Below are 16,599 nucleotides of genomic sequence, written 5' to 3'. Positions count from 1 at the left end.
ATAAATTATCGTTCAGTTTGGTCTCCTAAACAAAGCTCTTATCTCGTCCTTGGTACAAAATGGTACCAAGACATTACCCCCACCCTATGATATATATCAATTTGTCATTTAGATACAACCAATTCTAAATACAACCAATCCTGGACAAGCTCACGGAGAGGAGAGTGGGGCTATAGGTCAAGATAGGAGCAACAAGAGAGGGAACATGATGATTCCAGACACTACCATCCTCCTCTCCCCGATGGGAAAAGTAGGGAGTGACTGGCACACAAACACACAGTGGAGCAAAAGATATGTTTACACATGATGACACCTTGGCCTCTCCCATCTCTGCGGCCCAAACAACTTAGTCGTGACAGAGAACAGAGAACTGCCAATGGCCACCACTATAGTACAAAAAAATTCATTCTTATGAGAAATAACTCATAAGCCTATCATGAAAATAAAACATCCTGTCTATGTTACCCAACTAATTCTGATTATTCCCCAACACTCTGCATTGCAGTTCTATCTTGTCGGAAAATGTTATAGTTAGGGATGGAAATTTCAGGGGTTTTGGTAGCCAGGATTCAGACATGGCTAGGACATCCGGGTTTGCAGAGTGTGCTAAAGCAGTGAATAAAACAAACTTAGGGAGGAGGCTTCTAATGTTACCATGCATGAAACCAAGGCTTTTACGGTTACAGAAATCAACAAATGAGAGCACCTGGGGAGTACGAGTGGAGCTAGGCACTGCAGGGCCTGGATTAACCTCTAAATCACCAGAGGAACAGAGGAGGAGTAGGGTAAGGGTACGGCTAAAGGCTATCAGAACTGGTCGTCTAGTGCGTTCGGAACAAAGAGTAAGAAGTGCAGGTTTCTGGGCACGGTAAAATAGATTCAAGGCATAATGTACAGACAAAGGTATGGTAGGATATGATTACATAATGATGAGAGAGATATTGTCTCTAGAGACGTTTAAACCACTGCGTACAGTGCCTTGCGAAAGTATTCGGCCCCCTTGAACTTTGCGACCTTTTGCCACATTTCAGGCTTCAAACATAAAGATATAAAACTGTATTTTTTTGTGAAGAATCAACAACAAGTGGGACACAATCATGAAGTGGAACGACATTTATTGGATATTTCAAACTTTTTTAACAAATCAAAAACTGAAAAATTGGGCGTGCAAAATTATTCAGCCCCTTTACTTTCAGTGCAGCAAACTCTCTCCAGAAGTTCAGTGAGGATCTCTGAATGATCCAATGTTGACCTAAATGACTAATGATGATAAATACAATCCACCTGTGTGTAATCAAGTCTCCGTATAAATGCACCTGCACTGTGATAGTCTCAGAGGTCCATCAAAAGCGCAGAGAGCATCATGAAGAACAAGGAACACACCAGGCAGGTCCGAGATACTGTTGTGAAGAAGTTTAAAGCTGGATTTGGATACAAAAAGATTTCCCAAGCTTTAAACATCCCAAGGAGCACTGTGCAAGCGATAATATTGAAATGGAAGGAGTATCAGACCACTGCAAATCTACCAAGACCTGGCTGTCCCTCTAAACTTTCAGCTCATACAAGGAGAAGACTGATCAGAGATGCAGCCAAGAGGCCCATGATCACTCTGGATGAACTGCAGAGATCTACAGCTGAGGTGGGAGACTCTGTCCATAGGACAACAATCAGTCGTATATTGCACAAATCTTGCCTTTATGGAAGAGTGGCAAGAAGAAAGCCATTTCTTAAAGATATCCATAAAAAGTGTAGTTTAAAGTTTGCCACTATCCACCTGGGAGACACACCAAACATGTGGAAGAAGGTGCTCTGGTCAGATGAAACCAAAATGGAACTTTTTGGCAACAATGCAAAACGTTATGTTTGGCGTAAAAGCAACACAGCTCATCACCCTGAACACACCATCCACACTGTCAAACATGGTGGTGGCAGCATCATGGTTTGGGCCTGCTTTGAGGACAATACAGTGCCACTGACAGGGCCCGCAACCAAAACATGCGGATTCTTCTTCACTGCAGCCGACGTGAGTAAAACATTTAAACGTGTTAACCCTCGCAAGGCTGCAGGCCCAGACGGCATCCCCAGCCGTGCCCTCAGAGCATGCGCAGACCAGCTGGCTGTTGTGTTTACGGACATATTCAATCAATCCTTATCCCAGTCTGCTGTTCCCACATGCTTCAAGAGGGACACCATTGTTCCTGTTCCAAAGAAAGCTAAGGTAACTGAGCTAAACGACTACCGCCCCGTAGCACTCACTTCCGTCATCATGAAGTGCTTTGAGAGACTAGTCAAGGACCATATCACCTCCACCCTACCTAACACCCTAGACCCACTCCAATTTGCTTACCGCCCAAATAGGTCCACAGACGATGCAATCATAACCACACTGCACACTGCCCTAACCCATCTGGACAAGAGGGTTACCTATGTGAGAATGCTGTTCATCGACTAGAGCTCAGCATTTAACACCATAGTACCCTCCAAACTTGTCATTAAGCTCGAGACCCTGGGTCTCGACCCCACCCTGTGCAACTGGGTACTGGACTTCCTGACGGGCCGCCCCCAGGTGGTGAGGGTAGGTAACAACATCTCCACCCCGCTGATCCTCAACACTGGGGCCCCACAAGGGTGCGTTCTGAGCCCTCTCCTGTACTCCCTGTTCACCCACGACTGCGTGGCCATGCACGCCTCCAACTCAATCATCAAGTTTGCGGACAACACTTCCGTGGTAGGCTTGATTACCAACAACGACGAGACGGCCTACAGGGAGGAGGTGAGGGCCCTCGGAGTGTGGTGTCAGGAAAATAACCTCACACTCAACGTCAACAAAACAAAGGAGATGATTGTGGACTTCAGGAAACAGCAGAGGGAGCACCCCCCTATCCACATCGATAGGACAGTAGTGGAGAGGGTAATACGTTTTAAGTTCCTCGGCGTACACATCACAGACAAACTGAATTGGTCCACCCACACAGACAGCATCGTGAAGAAGGCGCAGCAGCGCCTATTCAACCTCAGGAGGCTGAAGAAATTCGGCTTGTCACCAAAAGCACTCACAAACTTCTATAGACGCACAATCGAGAGCATCCTGTCGGGCTGTATCACCGCCTGGTACGGCAACTGCTCCGCCCACAACCGTAAGGGTAGTGAGGTCTGCAAAACGCATCACCGGGGGCAAACTACCTGCCCTCCAGGACACATATACCATCCGATGTCACAGGAAGGCCATAAAGATCATCAAGGACAACAACCACCCGAGCCACTGCCTGTTCACCCCGCTATCATCCAGAAGGCGAGGTCAGTACAGGTGCATCAAAGCAGGGACCGAGAGACTGAAAAACAGCTTCTATCTCAAGGCCATCAGACTGCTAACCACCACCACTAACATTGAGTGGCTGCTGCCAACACACTGACTCAACTCCAGCCACTTTAATAATGGGAATTTATAGGAATTTATGTAAAATATATCACTAGCCACTTTAAACAATGCTACTTAATATAATGTTTACATACCCTACATTATTAATCTCATATGTATATGTATATACTGTACTCTATATCATCTACTGCATCTTTATGTAATACATGTATCACTAGCCACTTTAAACTATGCCACTTTGTTTACATACCCTACATTACTCATCTCATATGTATATACTGTACTCGATACCATCTACTGCATCTTGCCTATGCCGTTCTGTACCATCACTCATTCATATCTTTATGTACATATTCTTTATCCCTTTACACTTGTGTGTATAAGGTAGTAGTTTTGGAATTGTTAGGTTAGATTACTCGTTGGTTATTACTGCATTGTCGGAACTAGAAGCACAAGCATTTCGCTACACTCGCATTAACATCTGCTAACCATGTGTATGTGACAAATACATTTGATTTGATTTGATTCACCTTGTCAGTTTGTCATGGAAAGAGCAGGTGTTCTTAATGTTTTGTATACTCAGTGTATACTGTAATGTACTATTATGATGGTGACTATTATGATTTTACTTTACAGTAAATTGTATCTGATGTTGACAAGATCAGAGATGCACTGTATGTAACAAATGCATTCCCTGTACAGTAAACATGTATCCAAAATGAAGTTGGTGGGGTTTATACTGCTTTACTAAAATTGCATTGGCCAATAAATTACTGTAATACCATAATACAATATATTCCATTTACATAGCAGACACTTTTATCCAAAGTGACAACAGTGAGTCTGCACATTTTCGTATGTGACCCCAGTGGGAATCGTACCCACAACTCTGGTGTTGCTAGTGCCACACGAACTGAGTAACGTACAGGAACAATACAATACTGTAAAATACAATACATGACGATTACAGTACAGGTGAAAGATGTATCATTGCCATACCCATGAGACTACCACCCTCATTCAGGCCATGAATGAGACATGCAGTGTCATCGTTCCAGACCTGTGTCAGGCTTGGGTTCGCCATGCCAAAAAGGTTTTTCCCTAAGTACATGAGCAATGGGCACATTTACTGTGATGTCGAAACCTATGGCCAAATGCTCAAGACAGGCTTAATGCAAACTAGTGCCTGCTAAATATTGTTTCTTTCATTTAGTTTTATTTGATTACAGAATACATACAGTATGTTGTAATTAAACAATACATTTTATTTTTTGTATCAATGATTATTGAAGATGTCTTCAATGATCACACCTTTGATCAGACATGGGATAGAAATTATGGAAATGTGATGTTCAGTCAATGTTAATGAGTAGTGCAAGTGTATTGCCTAATGTCAAAACAGTGTTCTGCACTGTAATATCACATTCAAAGGGTCATTTTATTGGATTAACTAGTTGTTAAAATGTTTTATTTTATTTAACTAGGTAAGTCAGTTAAGAACAAATTCTTATTTACGATGACTGGCTACCAATAGGCAAAAGGCCTCCTGCGGGGACGGGGGCTGGGATTAAAAATGAAAAATAAATATTGGACAAAACACACATCACGACAAGAGATACAACACTACATAAAGAGAGACCTAAGACAACAACATAGCAAGGCAGCAACACATGACAACACAGCATGGTAGCAACACAACATGGTAGCAGCACAAAACATGGGACAAACATTATTGGGTACAGACAACAGCACAAAGGGCAAGAAGGTAGAGACAACAATACATCACGCATGATTGACTCTTTGAATGAAGAGATTGAGATAAAACTGTCCAGTTTGAGTGTTTGTTGCAGCTCGTTGAATGTGGAGGATGAGGGCTGCAGTAGATATCTCAGATAAGGGGGAGTGAGGCCTAAGAGGGTTTTATAAATAAGCATCAACCACTGGGTCTTGCAACGGGTATACAGAGATGACCAGTTTACAGAGGAGTATAGAGTGCAGTGATGTGTCCTATAAGGAGCATTAGTGGCCAATCTGATGGCCGAATGGTAAATAACATCCTAGCCGTTCGAGAGCACCCTTACCTGACTATCTATAAATGATCTCTCCGTAATCTAGCAAGGGTAGGATGATCATCTGAATCAGGGTTAGTTTGGTAGCTGGGGTGAAAGAGGAGCAATTACGATAGAAGAAACCAAGTCTAGATTTAGCTTTAGCCTGCAGCTTTCATATTTGCTGAGAGAAGGACAGTGTACTATCTAACCATACTCCGAAGTACTTGTATGAGGTGACTACCTCAAGCGCTAAACCCTCAGAGGTAGTATTCACACCAGTGGGGAAAGGGGCATTCCTCTTACCAAACCACATTACCTTTGTTTTGGAGGTGTTCAGAACAAGGTTAAGGGTAGAAAGCTTTGTTGTAGAGCATTTAACACAAAATCCGGGGAGGGACCAGCTGAGTATAAGACTGTATCATCTGCATATAAATGGATGAGAGAGCTTCCTACTGCCTGAGCTATGTTGTTGATGTACATTGAGAAAAGCGTTGGGCCTAGGATTGACCCTTGGAGTACTCCCTTAGTGACAGGCAGTGGCTGAGACATCATATTTTCTGACTTTATACACTGCACCCTTTGAGAGAGGTAGTTAGCAAACCAGGCCAAAGACTCCTCAGAGACACCAATACTCCTTAGCCGGCCCACAAGAATTAAATGGTCTACCGTATCAAAAGCTTTGGCCAAGTCAATAAAATAGAAGCACAACATTGCTTAGAATCAAGGGCAATGGTGACATCATTGAGGACCTTTTAAGGTTGTAGTGACACATCCATAACCTGAGCGGAAACCAGATTGCATACCAGAGAGAATACTATAGACATCAAGAAAGCCAGTCTGTTGATTATTGACAAGTTTTTCCAACACTTTTGATAAACAGGGCAAAATAGAAATAGGCCTATAACAGTTAGGATCAGCTTGATCTCCCCCTTAAAATAAAGGATGAACCATGGCTGCCTTTCAAGCAATGGGAACCTCCCCAGAAAGGAGAGGCTTGTTAAAAAGTTCAGAGATAGGCTTGGCGATGATAGGGCCAGCAACCTTAAAGAAGAAAGGGTCTAAACCATCTGTCCCAGATGTTTTTTTGGGGTCAAGTTTCAGGAGCTCCTTTGGCACCTCGGACTCAGTGACTGCCTGCAGGGAGGAACTTTCTAGCGGGGCAGGGGCAAAAGAGGGAGAAGCATCAGGGATAGTTGAATTAGAAGGGATGGGAGATGAGGAAATGTTGGACGGGCAAGGAGGCATGGTTGAGTCAAATGGGAATCCTGACTTAATGAGGTGGTGATGTAAAGAGCTCATCCATGTGCTTCCTGTCTGTAACAACCACATCATCAACATTAAGGGACATCGGCAGATGTGAGGAGGAGGGTTTATTCTCCAGGTCTTTAACCGTTTTCCAGAACGTCTTGGGATTAGACCCACAGAGAGAGAACTGCTCCTTAAAGTAACTAACTTTGGCCTTCCGGATATTTTGAGTGCACTTATTTCTCATTTGCCTGAACACGAGTATGCATGTGCCAAGCCTTTCGCCAAATGCAATTCTTGAGGTGGAGAAACTCTGCAAGATCATGGTCGAACTAGGGGCTGAACTTGTTTTTAATTCTCGTTTCCTTTATGTGGGCGTGTTTGTTGAGAATACCACTGAAAATATCAAAAAAGAAGGTGCAAGCGTCTTCGACAGAGGGGATCAAGCTGATTCTGTACCATTTTACAGCGGCCAGTTCATGAAGGAAGGCTTGCTCGTTAAAGATTTTTAGCAAGCGTCTATGACAAATCAGAACAGATCGTTTCACTGAACAGACATTCCAAACTCAGGCTGTAAAACAGTGATCACTAATGTCATTACAGAAAACACCAGACTGATACCTATCAGGATTATTTGTGAGGATAACATTTAGGAGTGTAGCCTTTTCTGGGTGTTTGGAGTCATACCTTGTGGGATTGGTAATAATCTGAGAAAGATTTAGGAAGCTCTATTGCTTTAGGACTTGGTCAGGTAGTTTAAACATGTCCCAGTTTAGGTCACCTAGCAGGACAAATTCAGACTTAGTGTAAGGGGCCAGGAGAGAGCTTTGGGCAGGTAGGGTACAGGCCGGTGCTGATGGAGGATGATAGCACCCAGCAACAGTCAACAAAGAGCCATTTGAAGTTTATGCTTAAAACCAGCAAATCAAATTGTTTGGGGACATACATGGTGGAGACAACCGAGCACTGAAGGTGATCCTTGGTAAAGATAGCCACTCCCCCACCTTTGGAAGATCTGTCTTGCCGAAAAAGGTTATAACCAGAAAGGTTAACATCAGTATTCAAAACACTCTTCCTTAACCACCTCTCAGTAATGACTAACACATCTAGATTGGAGCTGTGATCCCACACTTTCAATTGATCCATTTTAGGTAATAATCTTCTAGTATTAACGTGCAGAAAACTCAGGCTTTTACGAGAGCAGAAATCAGTGAAGCAGATATCAGAGCACAAGTCAGAATTGGTGCTAAAACAGTAGATGTGCCAGGGTGTACATGCATATTTCCAGATATCATCAACAGTCATACAATCAAAGCACGGCTTAGGACAGGGAGAGCTTGGCAGTGCTGATTTATGACATCTGAATGTGCATTAGATGGCAACAAGATCATATTGTACAGCATTTTCATCAGGTAACATGAATACAAAGCCAGCGAAAGGTGGTTAGAATAGGATGGGAGGCCAAAAGTCTGTGTAACCAATAGAGAGTCAGAGTCCCGAGTGTGGGAACAAACAGTCTGTCCCACGGCTTGGTAAAGAAAGTTTGTAGTCAACAAGGCATGCAGGAGTCATGAGGCAAATGGCAAAATGCACAAAAAAAAGAAAAATAACGACTTGGGGTTAGCCATTGTAAGTTCAGAGTCACTCGCCCCAATAGTGCAGTGCGTGTGTGCTGGAGGTGAGCGAAAGCTCAGGGGAGAGGGGGGAGTGTGGTGAAGTTACCTGTACCAGACTGGGAGACAGATCGCCAGGTGGAATCCAAGCAGCAGTGCAGCAGGCAGTGGGAGTAGGTGTCACACCCACTTGGGAGAATCTTTCATTTCTGGATTTCTTGTAGAAAATGTCAGTGGATGGCTTCAAAGTCTGCTGCCACTTGTTGGGCCCAAAGGCATCGACACCTCTCACTTCACACCTCAGTGCTAATTGAAGTTGTATCTGGTCTGTCCTAGCAAGCTCAGTTCCAGGTTGTATGGTGTCTTCAGGTCTCTGCTGTTTGTTTGCTAAAGCACCCTGTGTATACAGTTGAAGTCAGAACTTTACATAAAACTCATTTTTCAACCACTCCACAAATGTCTTCTTAACAAACTATAGTTTTGGCAAGTAGGTTAGGACATCTACTTTGTGCATGACATAAGTCATTTTTCCAACAATTGTTTACAGACAGATTATTTCACTTATAATTCACTGTATCACAATTCCAGTGGGTCAGAAGTTTATATACACTAAGTTGACTGTGCATTTAAACAGCTTGGAAAATTCCACAAAATACCTGTGGATGTATTTCATGGCCTACCTTCAAACTCGGTGCCTCTTTACCTTGACGTCATGGGAAAATCAAAAGAAATCAGCCAAGACCTCAGAAAAAAAATTGTAGACCTCCACAAGTCTGGTTCATCCTTGGGAGCAATTTCCAAATGCCTGAAGGTACCACATTCATCTGTACAAACAATAGTACCCAAGTATAAACACCATGGGACCATGCAGCCGTCATACCGCTCAGGAAGGAGATGAGTTCTGTCTCCTAGAGATTAATGTACTTTGGCGCGAAAGCACTATGTCCACAGTAAAACGAGTCCTATATAGACAAACTGAAAGCCTGCTCAGCAAGGAATAAGCCACTGCTCCAAACCGCCATAAAAAAAAGCCAGACCACGGTTTGCAACTGCACATGGGGACAAATATCGTACTTTTTGGAAAAATGCCCTCTGGTCTGATGAAACAAAAATAGAACTGTTTGGCCATAATGACTCTCGTTATGTTTGGAGGAAAAAGGGGGAGGCTTGCAAGCCGAAGATCACCATCCCAACCGTGAAGCACGGGGGTGGCAGCATCCTGTTGTGGGGTGCTTTGCTGCAGGAGGGACTGGTGCACTTCACAAAATAGATGGCATCATGAGATAGGACAATTATGTGGATATATTGAAGCAACATCTCAAGATATCAGACAGGAAGTTAAAGCTTGGTCGCAAATGGGTCTTTCAAATGGACAAGGACCCCAAGCATACTTCCAAAGTTGTGGAGAAATGGCATAAGGACAACAAATTCAAGGTTTTGGAGTGGCCATCATAAAGCGCTGACCTCAATCATATAGAAAATTTGTGGGCAGAACTGAAAAAGCGTGTGCGAGCAAGGAGGCCTACAGACCTGACCCAGGCACACCAGCTCTGTCAGGAGGAATGGGCCAAAATTCACCCAATTTATTGTGGGAAGCTTGTGGAAGGCTACCCGAAGCATTTGACCCAAGTCAAATAATGTAAAGGCAATGCTACCAAATACTAATTGAGTGTATGTAAACTTCTGACCCACTGGGAATGTGATGAACGAAATAAAAGCTGAAATAAATCATTCTCTATACTATTATTCTGACATTTCTCATTCTTAAAATATAGTGGTGATCCTAACTGACCTAAGACAGGGAATTTTTACTAGGATTAAATGTCAGGAATTGTGAAAAACTGAGTTTAAATGTATTTGGCTAAGGTGTATGTAAACTTCCGACTTCAACTGTATATGGGTGGGTGTGTGTGTATGTACAGTATGTGTCACGCCCTGACCATAGAGAGCCTTTTAATTCTCTATTTTGCTGCGCCTTGGTCCGAATGTTATTACAACGATCGTGACAGTATGTATGTATATAGATATATATATTTACCCCCAAAATATATGGTTGATTGGAAATGATGCAGACAATTACATTGATGGAAGCAACAATCTATCCACAATATTAAAGCAGATTTTTTTGGGTGGGGGGGTTGTTTTTAACACTTTTTTGGTTACTACATTATTCCTTATGCGTTATTGCATAGTTTCGATGTCTTCACTATTATTTTACAATGTAGAACATAGTAAAAATAAAGAAAAATGCTTGAAAGGGTATATTACGTTACAGCCTTATTCTAAACAGGATTAAATTGTTGTTTTTTTCTCATAAATCTACACACAATACCCCATAATGACAAAGCTAAAACAGGTTTTAGACATTTTTGCAATTGTATAAAAAAATATACAACTGAAATATCACATTTACATAAGTATTCAGACCCATTACTCAGTCCTGTGTTGACGCACGTTTGGCAGCGATTACAGCCTCGAGTCTTCTTGGGTATAACCTTGGCACACCTGTATTTGCAGAGTTTCTCCCATTCTTCTCTGCAGATCCTCTCAAGCTCTGTCAGGTTGGATGGGGGGCTTTGCTGCACAGCTATTTTCAGGTCTCTCCAAATATGTTAGATCGGGTTCAAGTCCAGGCTCTGACTGGGCCACTCAAGGACATTCAGAGACTTGTCCCGAAGCCACTCCTGCGTTGTCTTGGCTGTGTGCTTAGTGTCGTTGTCCTGTTGGAAGGTGAACCTTCACTCCAGTCTGAGGTCCTGTGCTCTCTGGAGCAGGTTTTCATCAAGGATCCCTCTCTACTTTGCTCTGTTCATCTGTCCCTCGATCCTGACTAGTCTCCCAGTCCCTGTCGCTGAAAAACATCCCAGCAGCATGAGACTGCCACCACCATGCTTCACCGTAGGGATGGTGCCAGCTTTCCTCCAGAAGTGACGCTATGGCCACTACCATAAAGGTCTGATTGGTGGAGTGCTGCAAAGATGGTTGTCCTTCTGGAAGGTTCTCCCATCTCCACAGAGGAACTCTGTGGAACCATTGGGTTGCAACCATTGGGTTGCACCTGAGCTCAATTTAGAGTCTCATAGCGAAGGCCCTGAACACTTATGTAAGTAAGGTATTTCTGTTTTTTATTACCAAAAATGTCTAAATGTCTGTTTTCGCTTTGTCATTATTTGTCATTATTGTGTCTAGATTGCTGAGGATTTTTGTTTAATCCATTGTAGAGTAGGGCTGTAACATAACAAAATGTAGGAAAAGTCAAGGGGTCTGAATACTTTCCGAAGGCACTGTATATAGTGCACTACTTTTGACCAGGGCCCCAAAGGATATGTCTACACTGGTGGTTCTGGTGGATTTTCTCTGGCATCAGAAGTCTGCATTAAAGTCAATCTACAGGTATTCCCTATGTAATTCTAATATCAGCACAAATGGCTTTAGATGGTTACACCCTAGCCTGGTCCCACATCTGTTTGTGCTGTTTGGCACAACTACCATAGAAGTTGGCTATACAGCAGAACCAGATCAGGGACCAGGCTAGTTTACAATCATGGTCAGAACAGACAGAAAGGCCCTGGAAGAGCCAGGACCATCGATCTTGATCAATAGCAAACCCTTAAATCTTTCACAGGACTTCACTTATCATTCTCATTTGTCTGCCATGTGCTGTCTCTGACTCACTTCCTGTTTTGTCATATAGAAACATAATGACTAGAATGGACAAAGCCCCCCACACGACAGTAAGTTGACTGGTACATTTCTGTGGTTCTAATTCAATGTTTTTGTCCTGTGTTTTCTGCAGTGCCGGGTACGATGCAGTCCTCGACAGAAACGTGGCCATCAAGAAGCTCAGCAGACCCTTTCAGAACCAGACCCATGCCAAGCGGGCATACAGGGAACTGGTGCTCATGAAATGTGTCAATCACAAAAATGTGAGATGTCTCTATGGTTAAACAAATAACAAGATAATAGTCTAGCTGGTGTTTTGTGGTCTTTTATTGGCCCATTCTGTGGTGCTGATAGAGTGAGTCCCCTCCCCGTAAAGTGAGTCTGTGACCAGAATACATTTCTTGCCTGCCTGGGGCAATGTGTATGATGGGAATTGATACAGGCAGACAGATTTTTTTGTTTTTCCATGGATATAATCCTCACAGAGCAGATGTCTGTCTGTCTGTCTCTCTCTCTCTCTCTCTGTCCCTATATTCAGTTTTCAATATGGCAAAAGAAATCAGCAATGTGCTGTTATTGTTGTTACTGTAGATGGACTTGGTTAACCTGATACTGAATGTTGACCCAGTTTTTTTCTCTGTTGTCTTTCTTTTTCAGATCATCAGTTTATTAAATGTTTTCACACCACAGAAATCACTAGAAGACTTTCAGGATGTGTAAGTACAGTAAACAATATTCAGAGGAAAAAGGAATAATCGTGAGATTATATTTACTTTATGTAGGCCAATTACATTTCTAGTTTCATCAGACTTAAGTCTGATTTCAGATGAGCAAAATTATATTATGTACGTTCAAGACTCTTGTTAAATTATTCTCAGTCTGAGAAAATAACCACTAAGAGTGATGTCAGTGAAAGTGATATTAGTGTAGTATAATTTGAAGCCTCAGGCTCTGTCTTTTTGTACTGGATGATTCATGAATGTTGCTGATACTACAGTGAATGGAAGGAAGCATGCTTGTCAGTGCAAGGTAGTGCAAGGAATGGTGTTTGTTTTCAATCCAAAACAGCACAAAATTAAACAAAGTATGTGCTTGAAATTAAAAATGTATTACAGCAATTTAAATAAGAATGGGCTTTTCTATGTACAGTAAAAAAATAAAAATAAACTTCTTATGGGCACCGTCCCACCTGGCCAACATCTGGTGAAATTGCAGAGCGCGAAATTCAAAAATACCAAATTAAAATATTTAACATTCTTGAAAATACATGTGTTATACATCAAAATAAAGCTTTACGTCTTGTTAATCCAGCCGCTGTGTCAGATTTCAAAAAGGCTTTATGGTGAAAGCAAACCATGCGATTATCTGAGCACAGCGCCCCGCATACAAAGACATAAAAATAATATTTCAACCAGGCAGGTGCTCCACAAAAGTCAGAAATAGCGACATAATTCATGCCTTACCGTTGAAGATCTTCTTCTGTTGCCACTCCAAAATGTCCCAGAAACATCACAAATGGTCCTTTTGTTCGATAATGTCCATCTTTATGTCCAGTTCACTCGCACCAAAACAGTAGAGTCCACCTGGAGTGACACTTACAATGAATAGGACTACTTCTTAATTTCTCAAAAAAACATAGTCTTTAGAAATTGTTCTGTGGACATCTAGTGGAAGCCATAGGAACTGCAACCAGGTTCCTAATAATAAGGGTATCCCATAGAAAACAATTGGAAAATCCTATGACCTCAATTTTTCCCCCCTGGATGGTTTGTCCTCGGGGTTTCGCCTGCCATATCTGTTCTGTTATACTCAGACATTTGTTTTCTATCCAAATCTACCAATTATATGCTTGTCCTAGCTTCTGGGCCTGAGAAACAGGCAGTGTACTTTGGGCACACTTTTCATCCGGAGGTGAAAATACTGCCCCCTACCAAGAGAGGTTTTAAGTATGTACATTTTTGAGAAAGAGTATGTAGATTCCCATTGATGTTCTGCAGTGTGGTGTCCATTGTGTTGAGAATAGATGTAAAGGAGGAATGAAAGAAGAGATGTGGTAGGGAGGAGAGTGGGAATCATAAGTATTTTTATTTAACCTTTATTTAACTAGGCAAGTCATTTAAGAACACATTTTTATTTACAATGACGGCCTACCCCGGCCGAACCCTAACCTGGACGACGCTGGGCTAATTGTGCGCCGCCCTATGGGACTCCCAATTACTGCCGGTTGTGATACAGCCTGGAATCAAAACAGGGTCTGTAGTGACACCTCTAGCACTGAGATGCAGTGCCTTAGACCACTGCGCCACTCGGGAGCCCACATTAAAGTAGGGCCTCTTGGGTTGAAGCATCTCATCTCTTTTATTAGACCTCTGTTCCAGTGAACGTTATTATAACAGTTATGCCGAAGTGTAGGCAATTAGAACCTCTCCTTGTGTTACCCTGTCTCTCTCTGGTGTTGAGGGTTTTCTGAAGCAAAGATGGCAGTGACATTCTGGAGATTATTTTACTACAGCCATATTCTCCATTGAACATGCTTTTTAGTCTTAATCTGTGTCCAGAAAGCCAGTCTCAGCCTCAGTGCATTACCAGTTATGAAAACATATTATAACTAACTGTATGTATCACCATCCCAGGTACCTGGTGATGGAGCTGATGGATGCCAACCTATGCCAGGTGATTCAGATGGAGCTAGACCATGAGAGAATGTCCTACCTGCTCTATCAGATGCTGTGTGGCATCAAACACCTGCACTCAGCTGGAATTATACACAGGGTGAGAAGGCCTGTGTGTGTGAGTGCGTGTGCCTTTACGTGTACTGTACGCATGTGTGTGTGGCATCAAACACTTGCACTTCGCTGGCATCATACACATGGTGAGAAGTCCTCCAACCTAGAAATATAATTAATCAAATTTTCCGTCAGGTCTCCAGCAGTAACCCTAGTCATTGATATTATGTACTAGGATGTTCTGGATATAGTAAACATTACTCATGCTCAACCTTGCACTGCTCATAACCCAGTGAGCAGCGCTGGTGGAAGTTACGTCATTGCAACCGGTTTTGTCTGCTGTGAAACGCCATCTGTCGACATTTAAAATAAAAATACTGTAGTAGCTAGCATCACCCGTTAAACTTTTACCTCAATGATCCTCATCTCTTTGATGTTGCTTTCCGTCTGAAGGACCTGAAACCTAGCAATATAGTGGTGAAGTCTGATTGTACGCTGAAGATCCTGGACTTTGGCCTGGCAAGGACTGCAGGCACCAGCTTCATGATGACCCCGTACGTGGTGACACGGTACTACAGAGCTCCAGAGGTCATCCTGGGCATGGGGTACAAAGAGAATGGTAAGACAGGTTTGAAAATGTGTTCTGGTGTTCTAACACTGTAACATGCTACTGGTTGAGTGTGTTCTAATACTTTAACACACCTCTGCTGTAACACACCTCTACATTGTAACATGCATTTGCACTAACAGCCAGGGTTGGGGTCAATTAACACCCATAACTCACTGACACCTCTGGTGACACAGAACATAAGCATATCTTCTTCTTTGTCACCTTATCTATTACTGAAGTGTGTGCCTTGAACACCTAATTTTATGCACTGTGTTTCGAATCCAAGTACCCTTTTGGAAATTAGATAAAGTTACTTCCGGTAGCTAACTCTAGCCTCCATTGAATGGATTGAGTAAATTAACGTGTAAATAAACCTTTATAGCTCTGTATTTATCTGGTGACCTTGGTGATTACCGAATAGCTGTATGGTTCACAGCATACCACCCTGCATCCCATTGCTGGCTTGCCTCTGAAGCTAAACAGGGTTGGTACTGGTCGATCCCTGGATGGGAGATCAGATTCTGCTGGAAGGGGTGTTGGAGAGCCAGTAGAAGGAACTCTTTCCTCTGTTTAAAAAAAATGCTGCAGTGATTGGGGGCATTGCCCTGTGTAGGGTGCTGTCTTTCGGATGGGATGTTAAACGAGAGTCCTGACTCTCCCATGGCACTTATCGTAAGGGTGTTAACCCTGGTGTCCTGCCTAATTTCCCAATCTGACCATCATGGCCACCTAATCATCCCCAGCTTCCAATTGGCTTATTCATCCTCTCCCCTGTAACTATTTCCCAGGTTGTAACTATTTCCCAGGTCATTGCTGTAAATGAGAATATGTTCTCAGTCAACTTACCTGGGTAAATATAAAACTAGACTAGACGTAGGCAGAGAGAGCAGACCATGGATTTCCTGCCACCAGCAAAGCCCCTGGAGACTCTAACTGCTTCTCTTTATTAGTGGAATAGTAATTTGTCTGCATGCTACCTCTCTTCTCTCACACTAATTATTTCTCAGTCTGAATAATCAACCGCCACATTCAAATTACTTTGTTTCCGATAGCGCTCTACCGACAAGGGTTCTTTCTTAATTCCTCATTCCTCGATTCCTTGCACCCTCTATCATATACTCACCTCATTCTCAAAACACATCGGAGGAGAATTTAAAATGAGAATATTGTTTAGTCATTTATTCATAATATTCCTAACAGGGACCTTGAATCTTCACCTCTAATTAGTTTTGAGAAAGAAGAGAGGAGAAAGGATACAAGGGATTGAGGATAAAGGAACTGAGAAAGAGCCTACGTTTTCTTTTCTAATGCT

The 16,599-nt window shown here is 42.6% G+C and overlaps 1 protein-coding gene across 8 annotated transcripts in view; it reads left to right on the top strand.

Annotated features, from left to right (window-relative positions):
• Positions 1 to 16,599, top strand: part of LOC139408936 (mitogen-activated protein kinase 10) — a 99,319-nt gene that overhangs the window by 36,724 nt on the left and 45,996 nt on the right. For all 8 annotated transcript variants that reach the window (XM_071153426.1, XM_071153432.1, XM_071153424.1 and 5 more), the window contains 4 exons: positions 12,085 to 12,214; positions 12,609 to 12,667; positions 14,585 to 14,723; positions 15,131 to 15,296. In XM_071153426.1, coding sequence (XP_071009527.1) covers positions 12,085 to 12,214; positions 12,609 to 12,667; positions 14,585 to 14,723; positions 15,131 to 15,296 — 494 coding nt within the window. The remainder of the gene's footprint in view (positions 1 to 12,084; positions 12,215 to 12,608; positions 12,668 to 14,584; positions 14,724 to 15,130; positions 15,297 to 16,599) is intronic.

The sequence above is a fragment of the Oncorhynchus clarkii genome, chromosome 5 (genome assembly GCF_045791955.1).
Source record: "Oncorhynchus clarkii lewisi isolate Uvic-CL-2024 chromosome 5, UVic_Ocla_1.0, whole genome shotgun sequence".
Lineage (NCBI taxonomy): Eukaryota > Metazoa > Chordata > Actinopteri > Salmoniformes > Salmonidae > Oncorhynchus > Oncorhynchus clarkii.
Note: the sequence above shows the minus strand (reverse complement) of the source record. Positions and strands in the feature narration are given on the sequence as shown.